Source organism: Thermobia domestica, chromosome 13 (assembly GCF_964235325.1).
Source record: "Thermobia domestica chromosome 13, izTheDome1.hap1.1, whole genome shotgun sequence".
Taxonomy (NCBI): Eukaryota; Metazoa; Arthropoda; class Insecta; order Zygentoma; family Lepismatidae; genus Thermobia; species Thermobia domestica.
In genome coordinates, this window is record NC_137466.1 from 145,926,621 (window position 1) to 145,947,439 (window position 20,819).

Below are 20,819 nucleotides of genomic sequence, written 5' to 3' on the forward strand. Positions count from 1 at the left end.
GCTAAATCCGGCTTTGCTTCCTTAGCCTAAAAGGCATAATTTTATTGTGGAACTGCATTTCATTTCCACCACGCCTCCATTATTTTTAGGTCAATGAGAACACAACATTAGAAGTGATAAATTAAACATTATTGTTTAAGTTATGTTAAAAGACGTCGTTAATATTTACTGTGAATAATTAGCATATTCTGTTTAAATTGCATGAAAGAACACTTCCACTTTAAATGGTCTATCCGTCTCACCTTCGCCAAGGTCGTAGGTCGAAATGTACCCACGCTTCCGGTTTTAAGTGAATCAGTTAACATTTTAAAATGTTACATTTTGAAACATACATTTATTTTCCGAAATTAAATCGTTTACTTGCAGTAGTAGAAAAAGTATTTTAACTTTTATCGTACTATATTAAAGGATTTGTATTTTTCTTCTTAAACCCTAAAGGTTGAACTGATGCAAGTTCTTATTCGAACACTTCCGAACAGCTGATCCTTACACGATAATTGTTAGCTCGTAGTTGTATAACGACGGTCAAAACTAGTGATCTTTGAAAATAAGATTTGCCATTAAATTTTAAACATGGCACAACAATCAGAACCGAAAGTTATTCCAAAATCGGTGAAGTTTTTGTTTGGTGGCCTTGCTGGGTAAGTGTGCTTAGAATGATAATACAGTTTATTCTTGATCACTCTTCTGCAGCGTGTTTCGCACACGGTGTAAGTTTCTCAGGTGTACATTAGTTTTTATTGACAGACAAAGTATGTTCGCTCATATTTGAAGCGATGTTTTTGTGTGACATTAATTTTTTATTGAAAAATAAAGATCAAAAAAGCATGCTACAACCTTGCACATAGAAATATAGTTTAGTACAAGGAATATTCTTGTTTAATTGAATTACAATTAGGGTTGCCAACTCTGCGAAATAAAATTACAGGCACCTGCTCACAATTCTCAAAACAAACGAAGAAATGTTATAGCGTTAACTTACAATAACTTTTGCTCCAGCTGGTATACTCACTAAGAAACGAGAAATTACACACTATTAATTTTATGAAACTGGATCAAAACTTCTCCAACTCAAAGCTAACCCGTTCCTACCCCTACCCTACATATCCCTATCTTAATCTACCCTACTCTACTATACCCTTTTAAAGCGGTCCTACTTATCGATGCGCAGCTGGAGCGTGTATTGTGAAGTTTACCCATACTATATATTTTTTAACCTTGAAATATATAGTTGAGGCTGATAAAAAAAATAGCAGTGTGCCGGTAAAAATAGCGGCCAGTTGGCAACCCCAATTACAATATCAGTCTCTATTTTTGAAATTAAATAAAAAGGTTTACAGATTAATTTTACAATGTCCTTCTAGTAAGTGTTCTTATGCAGACACGAGAAATTACACTCGGTTAATTTTAACAAAATGAGTCTGAACTTCCCTAACCCTAAGCTTACCTGATCCTACTCTGTACTGTACTGTACCTTACCTTACCCGGTCCAGATTTACTGTACGAATCCACTGATTTGTGAAATTTACAAAAATTTTTACGGTATTAATATTTTATTAGACTAGTACGCAAATAATCTAAATATGTTCTTACCTGTGAGATGCATATCTACGTAAAAAGTACATTAATGAAAGTCGAACCTGTTGTACGCATGAACTCATAAGTAGAGCAACCCACATTATGCTTTATTTTTGTTTAATTATGCTTTATTTTTTCCAAATTATACTTTATTGTGCTTTATTGTTAATTTCAATCATTGTTTTACATTAATCATGTATAATGTAGAATATTTACAATACATAAATAATCTAAATATCTTGATCTATTTATTAATATTTTATGAAGCAATTTCTTTCATATTTAATGAACTTTCTACTTAATGCACTGTAAAGAGATATGCTTTGCTTCAATCAGTTTTTTCTGTCACTTGTGTGCACCTTAGAGGTGCATATATACAGAAAGGTGCACAAAAAGTACAGAAAGTGCTCAAGTTCGAGAGGCAAACATAACAATATGGTGTGGAGTTCTTGTGTACTATTCATTGTTGGCGGAAAGTTTTTGTTTTCCCACATCAAAGGATTACACCGAAAAATTTACAGAAATAAAAGTAAGCTTTTCATTGTTGCATTGTTATGTTCTCAATGATTTTGCATTGTAAATTTTTTTAAAAAAAATAATATAGTATATGTTAAATTCGCAGTTAAATAGAATATCCAAGAATTATGTTATATATTTTAAATTATGCTTTATGCTTTATTTTTTAAAATTATGCTTTTAAAATTAGTTTCTTCTGGACCCTTAGATAACCACAACCATGTTCAAGGTACCAACCATATGTGTAGATTGCTATTATGCTTTTTATGCTTTTGGGTTGCTCCATTCATCAGTTGCCCTTCCATTGATGGTATTTTGCAAAGCATGGCACAACAAACAGTCCAACTTCACGATCTGAATGCTAGTACTCTGATTTCTTCCGCTGCCCGTGGTGTGAGCAAACAATATATCTGGATATCTGATAGGACTTTTTTTTTTTTTTTCATTATCAGGAACGAAATGTCGCTCAACTAACCTATTTACTTGAGCTTTGATGATCTCCCTCCTTGTAATTTGTTAGGAGATTGGTTAGTAGCAGTTAGTTCCTCAGCCAGGGTTACCAGGAATTCCAGTCTTTTCAGCTTTCCTCCATTCTTTTACAAAAAGTATGTGCATTTAGACATGTTGCATCGAACAAGAGCTTGAAAATTTTCATATAGGGATTCTTTAGACGATCTTTTGCCATCTTGAAGCTTTGCAGTTGTGCATCAGGTTCGTTAGCACGTCCCATCGTTAGTCAAAAACAACTGGCTTCGTAAGAATCTTATCAGTTTTGACTTCTTCCATTTCATCTCTATGAAACGTACTCACCATTATAACATCTCTTCTATGATTTGTTTCTTTCGATAGGCAGTGATGTATTCTTTCTTCAGTTGACTTGCTTTACAATATCTGGAAAACATTTTCTTCTATTTGCTCGTATAGTTCCAACTACATCTGTTGCTCTATCACATGCTGATGATGGAGAAATGTAGCAATTGTCCAGATAAAGATAGAGCCTTTTTCAAGCAAGTCATATGGGCTAATCTTCCGCAGATGGCTGGCCCGAATTAGATTATGTAAATAGCTGGTAAAAAATTGGGGATAAAGTTCCGTAGACGACATACCTCCGTAAAGGATTCAAAACATGGTAGCAGTACTAAACCTGCCATTACCTAATCTACTACTACTATCGCTACTGTTACTATTGCTATTGCTACTATGGAGCTTCACCCAAATTTGAAAAATGTAATTCAATAGAAGGCTTAATCCTAATCATGGTAATAATGGGCTTTTTGTTTATTGTTATGTGGTAGTGCCATCAATGTAAATATGAAGTATAAATTACAAATTGTGTTTCCTAACAGTTACAGTTTAACTGTTAGTAATAGTTTCAATTAGTTATTAACTATCAGTTAGTAATAGAGTCATAGTTTCTTTTTTGTTGCATTTCAATAATTTTTACAATTTTAATAATGTTCTTGTCGAAGTCTGTTGCAACTATGTTGCCTAATGACTAATAAAGTATTCTATTCTATCCACATGAGCTGTTTTCAACGTTGTGTTGCTATTTATTACTTACTTTAATATACCTTACCGAAAATTGCTCTTCTTTCATTTCCGTCGTTCACTTTGAACTGTTAGTCACAAATACATCTTATTTTCATGCTTTCTTTGCTCTTCACTACATACGTATTCATCTGTATTGTATTACTGCGCAAAATAAGTACCTTCCAACTGTAAAGTGTGCAAACTACGCACTGTTCAAAACCAACGAAAACAATTCTTATCTTCTCATGTTTCTCTAGCAATATGAACAACATCCGATTACGGTATTATGTAAATATACTTCTAGAGGGGAGTTTGGAGACAGTTCAAATACATGTTCCTGGGACATCAAAAGTTTCAAAGCGCGTATGAAAATACTTTCCTGTAGTAGGCAGCCACACAAGAGAATACTTATGTTCATGAAATATGAACTTCTTGTACCAGGAAATGGACTCTTACTGCCTCAGAAGGTGATTTTTAAGGGAGGAGTTGCATTAATGGGTGCAGCTTGCCTTTAAGTGGGGTATAACTAGAGCGTTTGCACATATGATATAAAAAATGCAATGCATATAACACAAATCAGCTTTAAAATATGAACCAACTTGTAATAGGTGATCACCAAAAAGCATGAACGTTATCTGAGTCAGCAGGGGAAACCGTAGTGCGTCCGTAGAGAGCAAGCGCGTCTGGGACGGTGAGTTTATAGATAAACGAGGATAGTGTAATAATAATTTATGTGGCATAAAACACATGCCTTGTATTTTTCACAACTTTGTGACACTTTGGACACCTCCTTCACAAAGCACTTCACTTTATCAAGTTTTTATGAAGCATTACGTGGTAAAGAGCACACTTTCAATTTCATATTTCTCCCTTGTTATACAGGTAAGAGTAACATATTTCTTTCGTGAATTTTACAAATGTAATTATCAGGGTGGATTGATTTAAATCAGTCTGATTTAAATCACGATTTAAATCAAGATTTAAATCACTTGATTTTTTAAATAAAAATCGTTGATTTAAATCGAATTCCTAAATAAATTAATTTAAAATGAAAATAAGTAAAATCCCGTTTCTGTTCTGTTATTTCGATTATGGAAGTTAATAATCATAATACAATGAGACTCAAATGTACAGTATAGTATGAAAACAAGTGTCATGCAGAGGATGATTAGGGAAAATCCCGTTTTGAACAGGTAACGGAGCAATCCTTCTTTCTTCTTTTCGTAACATTGGGTTTGGGTTTTAAAATCGTTAACTATTCCAACGGGGAAATCACCATTGACATTTAAGACGAAAATTCTTTTTTGTGCGTGTCGGTTTGTTTGTCCTCAGATAATAGGGCGTATTTAGAGGAGTCCTATCCCCCTTTTTTTTGTAATTTTTTAACTTTAGGCGAAATTTATGTATTTCATGCCGCAAGCTGGTTTTGAGTTTTTAAAAATAGCCCCTGCCAAATATCAGTAACTTTTGTGGAAAAAAAAAAGTGTCTTTTTGATAAACGTTGCTGTACTTTTTCCTTAATGCTTGACCTTTTAAATTATATCACCTATTTTTAGGTGATAGGGTAGAATCTTCATTATTCAATTTAAAAAGTATCAATAAGGCATTTTACTTCGTTTTCTGTAAGGCTGGAAGCATTTTAGAACACGTTACATATGCTTTCACGCAGGGTTGGCTGGTTTAAACCATGCAAAAAACGAAAAATGTTTGTAAAAGTGTAAGTTTTCGTGAAATCTTCAACACACACACATTAGTGGGTTATCGCATGTCACTCCCGCATATTATTCCTATTATATTCAAATTTAAATTCCCCATTCATTACTCAAAGAAATTAGCCCTATACTATAAAAGCAACTTTTTTGTAAGGTTATGAATGTTTCTTTTGTGATTTTTTTAATAGTTTGTTATTATTGTTATGCAATTGCAATCAAAGGAAAATTCTAAATATTGTATCGTTTTAGTAATGTTTACTATTGATAATATACATCAAAATATCGTACTTTGGGGAAGGGGGGTCATACAACCCCCCCGAGAGGCATTTACTGAAATTAGAAATATCTTTGGTATCTATTTATGTATAAATGGGTCAGAGCCAAAGTCGACTCAAATAATTCTTATTTTGTTCACTTTTCTTACTGATATGCAAATTACGTCGTTGTATTTCTTTAACTTGGACTAATCAAAGTCGTAGTGAACTAATTTGGACTAAATTAGTTCTGTACTCTGCAGTATTTTGAAACTGTCCATATGTAATTCTGTATAATGGTTTCAATTGTGCAACTGTTTATCTTTTTGTCCTTCTGAAATGACTCTTGACAATTAGACAATTATATTAAAAGTATGTAAAGATCAGTACAACGTATCAGGAGTCCTTCGTGAGTGAGTCGGCAGACGTATCGTATTTGTGGCCAATTAGTCCAGTTTTCAAGTTCAAATGGAGGACAATATGTTTCGGATGTAAGAGACGAGAAACGGTTTGGACTCCGCTTTAAGCTTATGTGATCCGTTCCAGCACAACCCGGTTGTTGCATAATAACACCAAAGTGAAACAAACTTATTTCTGTTCATATGTGATATAAATACATAGAGTAAATTATTTAATTAAAAAAAACTGGTTTAAACCAAAAAAAAAACAGGTTTAAACAAAAAAAAACTTTTTTTTCAATAAAAACCATGGTTTTTGCCTACCCTGCCACGCCTTTCTGCGTTGAGGCATAGTGTGTGATGATGTCATAAATTTAAAAAGATATTTTTTGTTATGGGTGTTATTATTATTATTTGGCGCGTTACATTTTGCATTCAGAAGACTGAAATTTTGCACACTCGTTCGGTGCACCCCTTAATAATTTTCAGATGTTTTCAGATCTCTGCGTGAAAACAGCGGGGTCCAGAGGGGCAAAAATGTTTTTAAAAAAAAGGATATTTTTAACAAAAATAGCTTTTTTCGTTATTTTCCCGTCTCAGATGAAGACATATGAATGGTACCGTTTGAAAGGCTGTTCTATTCTGAAGAAAATGATGTACGTACTATGCTCCTAGGATAAATAGGGATGTCTCAGGAAACTGTTACCTGAGATCCTGTTTTATACGGGAATCTGGGGTATTTGGGGAATATTATTTTTCACGGGCTTACTTTTGCACCTACAAGATTAAAATTTTGCACATTTACTCAGTGCACCCCTCAGTATTTTTCAGATTTGTTTCAGATCTCTGCCTTAAAACAGGGGAAGGGGTCCACAGAGGTATTAAAAAAAAAAAGACATTTTTAACAGAAAATTCCTTTTTTCGTGATTTACCCGCCCCAGATACATGATGGAGATATTTGAAGGGTACTGTTTGAAAATTTGTTTTATTCTGAAGAGAATAATGTACAAATCATGATCTTAGAATAAATAGGGATGTCTGAGGAATTTTTTATATTAAATCCGGGTCATCTGGGGCATTGTGGGAATGTTCTTAGCTCATTGTTAAAAAGTTTCTTCACTCTTACTACTCAAAAGAGAGGCTTGAAATTTTGTACACACATTTAGTACACCCCATTTCCCAGTTGATTTTGAGATCCGTGCTGTAACAAAGGGGTATCCAGAGGGGACTAAATTAAAAAAAAAAGTTTAAAAAAATGTCGATTACTCTCAAAATTTCCCGCTTCAGGGACATGATAAGGAAATGTGAATGTTACCGTTTCAAAGGCTGTTCTATTCTAAAGAGAGTGATGCATGTACCATGATCCCAGGATAAATAGGGATGGTGATGTAGCTGCTTGACTGAAAGTCTATAATTTACCTTTAAAAAGATCCATAATTTAAAAGAGTTAAGAAACATTGTTTGGGATTGATATAGGTTAACGATTGGGGATAATTCAAAATTCAACCCCAATACTTTCACTTAAATGGCATAATTAGCATTTAATACTAATTCCTAATGCTTTATCTTCAATTCGCGACTTGTATTATACCAGGAGAAAGATTTGATTTAAATCAAAAAAATCGATTTAAATCAAAAAAATCAACAAAAATGATTTTTATTAAAAAAATCATGATTTTTTTCCACCCTGGTAATTATGCCCCCCCCCCCCCCCTTCATAAAATGAAATAGCATCCAAAATTTTGCCCCATTTCACCACATTTGGTTCAGATGCAACTCCCCTTTTATTAATTTCTGCTCTACATTTCTGTATTTCACTCCATTACTGCAGCATAGACGTTCTAGATTAGTTAATAAGGAAATGAGTTTAAAACGCTACCATATTATACTCTGTTGCCTGTTTACCTAATATCGCATCAATACGCGAACTCTTAAATTCAGAGCTTAACTTCGTTTTTCTTGCTAATTAATCAACATACATTGATGATCTTTATTACTTTTTTTTTTTTTTTTTGTTACTCTCACGCTGACATTTCGTCTCATTATGTTCATTTCTGCGTAAATTTTGTGTTTCGGAGCCGCTAACCCATCGTTCACTAACTCAAGATAACCCCCGTACTTTTTTTCAGTTGCAAAGTTATTTGAAAATTCACTGTCTTTTCCAGTATAGAAAAGAGAATAAATTTCATTATGTAGCCAGAATCAGTTTGAAACGACTGAAATATTTTCTCCTCAAATCGACTCCTTTTGGGTGGTACATACTGTTTCCTGCTAAGACGACCTTTCCACAACAACAGAAGTACATTTCTCTTGTTAGTTTGTGCAGTATCCCTTGCAAAAGTAACAATCCAACCAGCACCTTCACTTCATTGACATTTGTATCTTTGCGTACGAGATGATAGTTCTAGATTAGGATGAGAAGCACGACGTTGTGCAGCATAAATATTACTTTGCGTAGCTACTGTTAGGCACATATCATTTCCACAGAATCTCTCAAAATAATCCACAACACTCGCGTCATCGCCAATTTGTATTTGGATTCTAGAAGTTTGTATCAACAGAAATCTGTTTCTTGTAGAAGTAGTAGAGCTTCAAGTCATACTCATCATTGTCACTATCATGATCACAATTTTTACTTTCTGAATCAATGTGATGTCTGACTTACTTTTCATACGTATTCAATCAGTCATCATCTGAATAGTCATCGTCCAGCAGACTGCGAATTGTAGGTTAGCTTTATCACACACAGCTTCCTTGTTCTTTTTCCTTGTATACGCCATCGTTCCTTTTTAGAATTATAAAATCGTAATGTGCGCTTCACTCACAGACAAATATCACATGAAATACAGAGAACACACTGTGGGCACTGTAGAGCAAACTAGTGACTTGTTTCTGATTTAAATCTAATAAGAAAGGTCTTTCAATGGGAAACTCTACATAACCGTTGTAAATTAGTGATTTTATCCTCAAAATGTAGTACTACTTCGTAGCCGTTTTAACAGCCTAATGGCCATGACGTAATACTACTACGTCATAACCAGTTAAAATTCTTTAACACTTAATGTTCTCTCATACGCTATACAAACAAGTGCGAAAACACACACCAATCTCTTTTAGGTGTTTACTACAAGCTAGCTTTATATCTATTCCGGTTCAGGTCAGGGCGAATCTGTGGGTAGTGTGGCAGTAGAAGCAGGTACGTTAGAGACAGTGGGTATTTTCGTAGAGAAAGACAAGTGCGAAAAGCAGCAACCTATGCTTAATGGCCATTACAAGCTAGCTTAGCATTTCAAATCCATCTCGAGAATAAAACTGTTGTAACTCTAAAATGTCAATTTTATAGTAAGTCAGAAGAATTGTAGTATTTAAAAAGTTTTATTATCTTATTTGTTTTTAGGAATTGTAACGTTATTTCAATATTATAATATTAATTGTTGTCAGTGGCGTATGCAAGTGGGTTTCGAGGTTTTAACTCGCAAGATATTTATGCAAAAATAAATATTTACCATATTCAGATATGTATACAAAAAGCTTCAATTGTATGACAGGCTGGCGACAAACCTGGAAAACTTTGAAAAGTCAGGGAATTTGAGAAAACCGGGAAAAGTCGGGGAATTCTGTTAAGAGTGAGTTAAGAATTTCGTAGAATGAGATTTTATGGTCACTTAAAATGGAATTTCTAAGATGATTTCAGATATGGTTGAGTGCTTGTTTTTTAATTGCCAGCTTCACACTTAGAAACTTAACTGTGTTTCCCACTAATGATGTGTAACAAACTTACGTTCTGTAGTTGTGCACATTATCTTCTGCTTTCGCTTGTAGCAAAATACTATATTGGTGAATCATGCACAAATTACAGTTGGATCAAAGATCCAATGATAAATTCATTTTCGATACACGCACAATTCCAAACCTTTTCCGCTTTCGCTCCCACTACTTTCGATTTTACATGATTACCTACCTTCACTTAATTTATTTCTGACGTATCAAAAATTTTAAATAGCCCATCAAGAACATCTCGAAAATTCTACCTGACATTAAGTCTCTCATCAACGCGAACCAACTACACTTAGCATCTGTAGACGTCATGGATATGTACAATTCTATTTCGATTGATTTTGTCGTCCTATGCACTCAGCAAAAGACAAAACAAGACTTCTGATCTGGTAATTTATGAGATCATGAAATTATTAGAACGTTGTTTGAACAATAATTACTTTCAATTTGAAAATAATATATATATATATAAACATGAAGGACTGACAATATCCCCTCCGTTATATCCCCTCTTGGGCAACATAGTTATGGATCGTTATGAAACGAACATTTTATAAAAAGAAGTATAAATTCATCAGATATATCCGATATGTTGATGACTTTAATTATGTACAAGAAAGAGATGCATTAGTGGATTTATTTGCCGAATTTAACAACATCAGTAAAAACATCAAATTCATGTAGAAAAATAAATCAACAACGGAGTAGATTTTCTATACATCCACATACAACGCAAAAATATTAAGTTCTGCACCTCTATATACAGAAAAGAAATTTCCTTGGAAATGTTTGTCCATAAAAATTCAGCAGAGTTTCATCTCAAGGACAATATTTGGAAGAACATGTGGAGGTTTCCTCTCCTCTGGCATTCCTGGTATGTTTTTTCATCCTCATCGGGATATCATTTCTATGTAGACCACACTGCATAAACAAGACACGGAATAAATCACAGGTAATGATAATTTATCTCTAATAATTTTTATGTTCTGAACGTGAATTTTCAAGACTTGTTTCAGATTTCACTAAAAAATTTATTCCGAAAGAGTGGCCTATTTTCATAATTTTGTCAGAAATTTTTGGGTAAAGTAACAGAACCCACCTGTTGTTCACTTTAATTGTATTAACCGTACTGATGTAACATTCTCACGCCGAATTATTCCACTTTTTGAATGTGTAGTAATCAAATCCGCTCTTTTTTTCTATAATATATAATTTATGAATGTGATTTCGGAAATAATTTTCTTCTGTGGTGTATCTGAATGCCCTCAAAAAGAAGTTCTTCCATATATTGCCCTTGAAATGAGAATGTGCTGAATCTTAATGGACAAACATTTCTGAGACAATTTCTTTCCTGCATACAGAAATGCAGAATTGACTTATTACACTCATGCTCCAACCTCGTTGAAAAGAATGCATTTGAATCGTTTTTCATTATGAAAAAGAATCTAAACTTTAATATAGAGGGGGAAAATTTTAGATCCTGATGGAATTGTATAATCGAGAACTAAATAAAGGACTAATTCGGGACAAAATGTAATTTTATTCTTAATTTTGTATATACGTAAAGTATTGTTATTTAATTTATTAAAATAATAATAATAATCCCTCAATCGCATCATCTTGTAACAGTGATGTACACACAACCAATACTTGTTGTTCGTGTAGTGTGACATTTCTATGACGGAAAAAACATGAATATCCTATTAATATCCATAAACATTTTTTTACGTAAATGAATAGAGAAACTGGAGTAAAAAGTGCGTTCAGTGAAAGAAGCTAGCGAGAAGTGAAAGTATTTCATAATATGAATCTTCGTATACACACGGTTTTTACACCTAAAGTGAATGAACGTAATCTAAAGCTTTTAATGTTAAATATTTATAGTACTTCCTGATTACTCGGAGTGCTTTTTTATTACATGACCAAAAACTACATAATGTCCCAATAATTTGTACAAGTTTGCAGTTGGAAAGATCGCATCCATGGCATCACCACGGGCCAAAATATAGGAATTAATAAGTTTGAAAAGATATACAATAGCACCAAATGCAAGGTGATTATTTTCTATGAATATCAAACAGGTAAAAAATAATATAAAAACCGGATACCGTGTTCACTAGTGCAATTGCTTCAAACAGTTGAAGGATTAAAATTTTTGTTTCAGGATCATATTAAGGAACTAAAAGGTAATGATAGATGTGTGGCAATTAATTGTGTTATTTATAATTTGAGGCTAATATCGAAGACGAACATTGCCAGTCAGTCACGACAAGCAATAATAACAGCAATTAGAAACATTTAGTACTGGACTTGGCATGATCTTACGTTGATGCAAGAAAATGTAGGGGCATAATTTATAATTATAGAGTGAGGTAACACAAAAACTTCATTTATATACATTATTAACGGAAATCTAATTTTAATTATTTTTGTTTTTCGACAGGATGTCTTCATCTAGCACATAGTTAATTGTCTTCGGAATTTACACCGTGATTTTAATGCATATAGTGAAATTTTGATTGATTGCTTTGTTTCTCTACATACTTATAAATCAATTTTAAGGAAAATGTATATATTCATCATTTACTATTGTATTTACTTGTGTCTTTATAGAATGGGTGCAACATGCTTCGTCCAGCCTTTAGATTTAGTTAAAAACCGAATGCAACTCAGTGGTGTGGGCGGCAAAGCAAAAGAGTACAAAACAAGCTTCCATGCTGCAGCTACTATTTTTAAAAATGAAGGCATTGTGGGGATGTACTCAGGTCTTTCTGCTGGATTACTCAGACAAGCAACATATACAACTACGAGGTTAGGTATCTACACTTGGCTGTTCGAAAAGTTTTCTGGGTAAGTATGCTCTTAGTTTCAATACAAATGCAATGTAAACAATTTGGATAGTGAAATGTCGTAATTAACTTAAAAAGTAACTTTGTGTGTGTGTGTGGGGGGGGGGGGGGGGCGGAGAGAAAGAGTATTAAATAAATAAGTAAATTGAATGAATGATTGATTGATTTCACTATTTTCAGGTAAGAAAATATTTTCTATTCTCGCTTCTGGTTAGTTTGTTCCAACCACATGATAATTTTTGATTAACTTCTTTATTAATTTTAATTTTTCAGTCCTTTTTCCATACACCTTGCAAATATTTTTCTCTTCATTTATTATTCCCTTGCTCTCCTGTACTTATCCTAATAGTTGCATCTTTCTTCATTAAACCCCATATACTTAAAGCCTGGTCACACTATCACTTGATCACGTGTTCCTGCATTCCAATATGTAGCCCACCTGGAGCCTTCTCAACTTTTTCTCTCTTTGTTTTTGTCTCTGTACTTCTTCCTATTCGATGAATATTTTGCCAAAGAGCTTAGAGTATACATTCTGGTGTTTGTAATTTCTGATAAGTAATTTATTACTCGTATGTGTATATATAAAACAGAATCAAAGAACATAAGAAGTGCAAAAAAGGAACATCCAGCTTCTTGACTGTCACATTATTTAAAGTGCAGGAATTCGCGTAACATTACCCCAACAGTTTATATGCAAATCTAGTAAATGACTGTCACATTATTTTGAAGTGCAGGAATTCGCGTAACGTTACCGAAACAAAATTTCTAAGCAAATCTAGTAATAATTAATGGGTGCATGGTAGCTCAGTGATTGGGCACTCATCTCTGGTGTGATTTCAAGCAATGTGAGATTGTGGTGGTCAGCATAGTTTTCATGGTTTTTCTCGAGGTTCTTCCGTTTCCTTCCACAATTTCATATAACAAATTATTTGGTAATTTATTAACGTATGCATTTTAACGCACAAACTCATATGAAAGAGTAAATATTATTACCTATGTAGTGCGTCGGGGAGTTGTATTTTGTTGCTGTGTTTCACATATCCCACAGTTTTCTTTATTCAGCAGATCTGTTTCTCTGGATTACTTCTTGAAGTGTTACATATTCATGTTATACCTCTTGTTTACTGGAAAAAGGATTATTTAAGCACTTAATCTAAATTAAGTATATTAGTGCACCTTCCCTCTTTTAGGAATTGATAAATTGTATGGTACATAGGCCTAAAATACTTTTATTCTAAATGAATGAAGCAAACAGTGCGAGGTTTGTGAAATAGCAGCAAAATACAACTAAGGACGCATTCCACAGATAACAATATTTGCTATTTGATAATTATTCACTTTCATTATCCATTCGTCCCTTTTTAGCCTAGAAAGCATAAAAAGTGGGACATAATATTAGTTTTTATTGTATTTCTAGTAGTAATACAGAAAGGTTAATTATGGAGTAATTTGTTATTCACAGTAATAATTTTGAATGAATTTTAAACACGGATGATCTCAGTTTTGGAGTAATTTTCCGAATGTGGGCGGCGTGCTATCAATTCCGAATGTTACAACCATAAAGCCAAATAGAATGACTATATCAACATTTTAAAGAACTAGGAAGACGTTTTTGATAGTACATACACTTGGGACGATACTTTTAGATTTACATTGTGATTCTGATTTTTTTTTCTTTCTTTCTTTTATTCTTTCAAAACCTAATGATGAACCCTGTGTATGTTCAGAAGGTTGTTAGTTATACAAAAAGGATACGATTAGTAGTAATTGATTACCGAGATACTACTCGCCGTAATATACTAAAAATAGGTTTCGCATTATTTATTTGTATTTATTTTCCAGTAAAGATGGTCAACCTCCAGGCTTTCTAATGAAGGCTGTGCTTGGAATGGCTGCGGGAGTTTCTGGTGCCTTTGTTGGTACTCCAGCTGAGGTGAGTGTGAATAATTAATGATAGAATAGAGCAGAAGGTATGCTTTCATTAACAATATTTAAAAAGAAAATGTGTTGGACTATTGGAGAAAAGAACTGTCAGGTAGTGGTTATACTTGTGTAACCAATAAATGTCAAAATTGCTGTATTGATTTTGTACTAGCTCACTATGAAATCTTTTGCTAAGAGATGTTCTAAAGGTCTTCATATTTGAATTCAGACTTATATGTGTATGTGATGTTTTGAATTTAGTGTTGATCGGTTGGTTTGCAGATTTTATCTTCTAATAAGAGATACTTCAAAGGTCAATCTTTATATTTGGGTTCGAATATATGTATGTGATGTTTTGAAATTAGTGTTACAATCATTAGATAGGCATATATTGTGAAACACAAATTCTTCCCTACATTACTAAGGAATATCTACAAATCACGTTCTTTCGTTATTCTGCAATAGCTTCTGTAGTGTATGAAACTATATGGGAATGAAATGAAAAGTATATTGGTATGGCGAAGGACAACATTAAAAATCAGAACATGTACAATATGCAGAAACCTGTACTTATATTCTGCTTAGCCTTACCAAGAAATTAGATTATGTAATAAAATGGAAATTGATTTTAGGAATAAACTGACTGCGTGATGTACGTACAATTACCAAACTTTCCAAGAATCAAAAGAAGTAAGTATTATCAATTCGTTTTTCTTTTTTAAAAGCTTGGATAATTTGTATCACAAGGTAGAACGAACAAAAATAGGATTTGTCAAAAATTGTATGGGTTACTAAAACTAATTGCTTCCTGCAATGCATGTCTTGACTGGGTTGAATCGGGACATTTTAACCTAGAACGTAGTTTGTTAATCCTATAGTAGGTTTCTTAATCTAATCTAAGTTTCTTTAGTGGTGGGCTACAAATTTTATAAAAACAATAACAACTACTACTACTAGTAGGAGCAATAATTGACTGCGGTCATTAGGGGAAGCCCATCATTCCTTGAAACCTTTGTAAAGAGTTTTCAGGGATCTTGGATATAATGGAGTCAGGAGAAAAGGCGAAGAACGGAATTTGACCTCAGTTCAATCTGTATTATTTCGCTTATTTTTTAAATATGTGCTGATAGATTGGATTGACTGCGAGTCATAGTGATACTTAAATGTTTTCTTCGAACCACAATAAAATTTTCATGGATACAGGAAATGTAAGAGCAAGAGATGTGGGGTACTAGTTAACCCATATGTTTTAAGTCATAAGAACGTTAATTATTACCTTTTTGCTGCCCGGATGATAAGCACAGATGCTAGGTTCATTCTCTTTATTCTTTGGCAGTTGTTAGATAATAGCACTGCATAAAGTATTTTTCTCTTATTTATCCAAATATTCTGCCTTGTAATATTGGCTAATCTCTCGTACATTTTTCTGTATATACACTACGCTGATATTTGGGTTCCACCAAATTAGGGTGGTATGAGCATGCATACAATACAAGTGATACCATGGCGCGCGGATGTGGCTGTGAGGATTGCGTAATTGGAGATTGAAATGTGTGTATATAGCGCACAATCATTGCTGTGTTACATATACAGTTAGTGACTGTTAACAGGATTATAGTGCAGTTCAAACGGAGTGAAAAGACATGAGAAGACCCAAGATTAGTTTAACCGAGATCAATGCCTCACCTGAAACATATAGTCGTCTGAGTGCAAAAACCTAGCCATTTATACCTGGTGATGATCTTGCAGCCGAGGTTGACAGATCAGCACAAATCGTCCTGTGGTATTTGTATAGTAAGGGAATGTATCAACGCGTCGTCATTTAAAATTGTCCCATGCATACATAACCACAAATGACATAGAGACGTAATATAAGCAGCAAGCTACAACACTTTTGGAATTATGCATTCTTCGATGAAAGCCTACTTTTTCCATTTCGCAGACATCGGTCGACAGGGTATGTGGAAGTGATTGACTCCCAGAATTCCACCATCCTGTAGTCATGGGGTGCAATTTCGAAAGATGGTCGTTGTAACTTGCAGTAATCTCGTTTTCTTCGACGAGAAAGTCAATGCTGATACGATGAATTGTTACCCTTCTTCGAAATAGACGAAATATCTCGAAACACCACTCAGTTCATAGATAACGGGGCACTATGTCTTAGATCAAAGATGACCACCCACTGAAAGAGTCAAAATGGGGTTCAAATTGTGACGTGGCTTGAACAATCCCTGGACGTGAATTTTATAGGAAATGTTCTCCATTTCCTATAACTAAAATTGCGCAAACAACCACACACCTTGCACATAAATAATTACTTGAGACAATCTGTGATAAATGACATTACCTATAATATTGGATACCATGGCTGAAGCTTTACATGCTGCCAAAGAGGCCTCCACCAAGTAGTAACTTCAGCATTAACAATGGTTCCTTCTGTGCAATGGTACGTAGCAATGATTATAGACTCATTTTTCGGATGTACATCAGGGTAGTGTACATATTATATGTTATTACCCAAATATTTAGGAAGAGAAATTTATAAATTGTGCTGAATGTTTTTTGTAGGTTGCGTTGATACGAATGACTGCCGATGGCCGGTTACCTCCAGCAGAACGACGTAATTACAAGAATGTAGTTGACGCTTTGGCTAGGATAGTAAAAGAAGAAGGTCTCTTCACGTTATGGAGGGGAGCCCTTCCAACAATGGGTAGAGCAATGGTTGTGAATGCTGCTCAGTTAGCATCATACTCTCAAGCAAAACAATTTCTCCTTGGTACAGGTAAATGAAATTTATTTATTTTGGAAAACGTTCAGATACAGTACTACAAGGGTATTTTATACGGAAATACTAGGCAACTATGACCTATCCAATGAAGTTCAAGATGATATCGATTTGCGGAATATCGTAGTTAAGCAGTATGTAGATCATGAACAAATATATTAGTGAAAATTCAATATTACCAATAAACAGAGAATAATATGACTTAACTAGTCTAATCATGGTGTGTCATCTATATTCTGCGCTACGGACTTTAAACGTTGAAGAGATTAGTATTCTAATAGAATGACTACGGAAAGTTTCTCAGTACATTCTATCATTTAAACATACTGTAATGTTATCTAAGGAGACAGAATTTTGTATGGTATATATATGATTCGTGTTTATAGCTAACGTGTAAATTTGCGTCTCCAACTCATTGAACAATCAGCAATTGTTAAATTTTTGCTGCCTTCTCTTCTCAGGTATCTCAGGTATCATTTGAAAACAAAGTTAACCAAAAAGGAGTTGAATAAAGGATAGTTATTTAAAGAAAATAATTGACGCATTAAAATAATAATAATAATAATAATAATAAGTGAGTACGTACTTGGTTTAATTGGGTCTATAAGTTTTCTTGAACTGTTTTAGCCACTTGGCCTTTTCAACAGCTAAGTCATTCATACGAAGATCGAATGACTTGATTGAAAGCTTCTTACACTTTTGGTACAATCACTGCAGTGGCGGCCCGTGACTAAATCCAGCATGACTCGCGTGGCACGTGACCATATTCTTGAGTTGTCCAAGAATTTAATTTTCTGATGGACTGCATAACTAATAGGGTATTACCATGTTCTACTGGATTGATTTACACAAATTTAATGCAGAATTCGGGTGCTTTCACTTTGACTATAGCCATAAAACATATCTGTATACCCTATTACCATCATTTGATAGCTTATGTCCTGTACGTTGCAGTACAATATAGGAAATGTCTGTGCTTTCATCTGTTTTCAGACCTGAGACAATAGGGTGCCAAAATACGATTTCCGGAAACTCTCCTTCAACGTATTTAAACTCGGTCACAGAGGAACCTAAACAATTCGAAACATTAATGAATGCACTTTGTAAATTAAGATAGAGTGAATGAATATATATATAATGCAACGCCGTTCCGAAAATTATTTAGTGAAATCTCATGCTTGGAAGCTAGAGAAGGTCACGGGTCTCGTTCTGTTATTGGGAACTACGAATTGAAGGCGATTACTGAAGCAGATCGCGGAAACGAGAGGTTACAGAGGAACTCTGCACTGATCATTCGACCATTTGGAGAAATTAGAAAAGGTTCAACGGGCAGAAGAAAAAAAAGCGTTTTGAGTTCTGCTTTACTTTACTGTTGCTTCTGCGATATAAAAGTGACCTATTTCAAACACACACATACAGGAAAGGAAAACATAACACATACAACGGACACATTCTATCAGTTGTTGGATCGCGCTTTTTTGCAGATGACCTGCACCCAGGGTAAGAGAGTAAGTACCTGCCAAAAAAATTCGTAAATCACATTGAAAATTCAACTTTAAAATTACACATTCCTTCCACTAATATCAGATGATTTCACTAACACGTGTGTAAATAATTAATCCCTCTTTTTAAGTGTTCTTTAAAAAGAGTATTGAACGATACAGATGTGAAGATCAAATTCAATAAGATTTATATGTAAGGGAATTATTACGTAGAATAGAATATAATGATTGATAAATGACAAAATGCCTAGAAAGGCTAAATTTATATATAATGTCTAAACGATAATTACACTGGCAATTGTCGTATGATAATGTCGAGAATTAAACTGGCAAGATTGATTTTTCAATAGAGAAGCAGAAGTAATGGTATCAAAACTGCAGAAACGATGTTACGACTGACATTGTTGTTGTTACCATGATAGCCAGTTCTAAAATCAGAGCTCCTTCGTGGCTAAGCGGTTAGCGTACGCGCCTTTGGGTTCGATTCCCGGCGGGAGCTCATGTGGTTCGGATTCCACGTTAATCAGTAGGTCCAGTCTCATATAGCCTCGCTGCTGAAAGGGACGTTAAACTCAAAATCAAATCAACTCAATCAGTTCTAAAATCTTCCACTTCCCAGTTCCGCGCCACGTCTGAAGAAATGAAATCAATTCTTTCAGTTTAACGTCCCACGATTATGCCCTTTAGGTTAAGGGAGACAGATGATTTAAGGTAAGTGAATGATGATGGAAGAATTGGTGGAATGAGAATGTGGAAGGAAGCGAGTATTCAAGAACAACCACGGACATGATGTTGTCCACCACAAGTAACGTCTGAAATGAAGCGCATATCGTATTCTTAGAAAGGTCGAATTGTCGTTCGGAACTAAAGCAGTGGAAGAATCAGTAGTGCCAATAGTTAAGATTATAACGAGTATTCGATGGCAAGAGAATGAAAATAAACATGAAAAATGTAATTTTTTATAAAAATATATAACATTTCGCGATTTAAAAACCACATGTAAACAACTTTATTCAGAAATTGTGTGACTCGCCGAGTCAGTACCGTCAATATAAGACCGCCACTAATGGAGTGACCTCGTGTTAAGTGAACATTTTTGAAGAAAAATTGGATCGCGGTGGCCCAATTGTAAAGCTCTCACCTCTGGTTCGATCTCAGTTCGCGTCAATTGAATTTTGTGGTGGACAAACACTGTATATACGTGGATTTTTTCGGAGCTTTCCTGTTTCCATCCACGGAGTTCATTTCACCATTTCATTTATTCTCATAATCACTGTCTTTCTTTGGATCGGTGCACATCGTGGGATGTTAAATTAGAAATTTTATTTCGTTTTGAAGAAAAGTTCCTACTGGAGATATAACAAGTGTTAGACCCAAACTATATATGAGTTTTACTTAGGCATTACGTCTTTATGACTTAGGAAAAAAAACGCACAGTAAGTGATTCGGTGTTCATGTCAGTGACTTAGCTGTTCAAAAAGGCTACAGAACAAATGGCTGAAACAGTTCAGCAAAACCCTTACAGTCGCAATAAAACCAAGTAAGTACTACACCTATTATTGTTAAAATAAATTGCAGTTAATTATAAGTCGATTGTGAACTAGCTTTCCAGCTCAAGAGAACTTCAGCAATTTATTATTAATCGTAACACGATGATTTAAGATTTTTAGTAAGTGAAACACTGTTAATAAACATATCGATATCAGATTTGGGTTTCATATCGCTGTAATATTTTGACAACACTACAGAACAAAGTAGCTAATGTCTTCGATGTATTATTTATGAAATTCCGTGGAATTCCCCACGTGAGACCAAATTTTAATCTTACATAACTGAAGAAGTAAGAGATAGTTTTTTTTATCCAGAGTAGTTACCATTTTACACTGTAGCGATCAACGTTGATTGCTTCCACGTTCGGTTTAAATAAAGACTTAAGAGAGAAGGTGGTACCTGTTCTTAGAAAGCTAAATCGAAAAAAAAAAAAAAAAAGCTTCT

General features: G+C 34.1%; 1 protein-coding gene across 1 annotated transcript in view; it reads left to right on the forward strand.

Moving 5' to 3' along the window:
- The first annotated feature begins 297 nt into the window (after positions 1–297).
- Positions 298–20,819, forward strand: part of LOC145668619 (mitochondrial 2-oxoglutarate/malate carrier protein-like) — a 29,932-nt gene continuing 9,410 nt past the window's right edge. The window contains exons 1-4 of the mRNA XM_081736658.1: positions 298–641; positions 12,379–12,615; positions 14,457–14,547; positions 17,106–17,319. Coding sequence (XP_081592784.1) covers positions 574–641; positions 12,379–12,615; positions 14,457–14,547; positions 17,106–17,319 — 610 coding nt within the window. The 5' untranslated portion in view covers positions 298–573. The remainder of the gene's footprint in view (positions 642–12,378; positions 12,616–14,456; positions 14,548–17,105; positions 17,320–20,819) is intronic.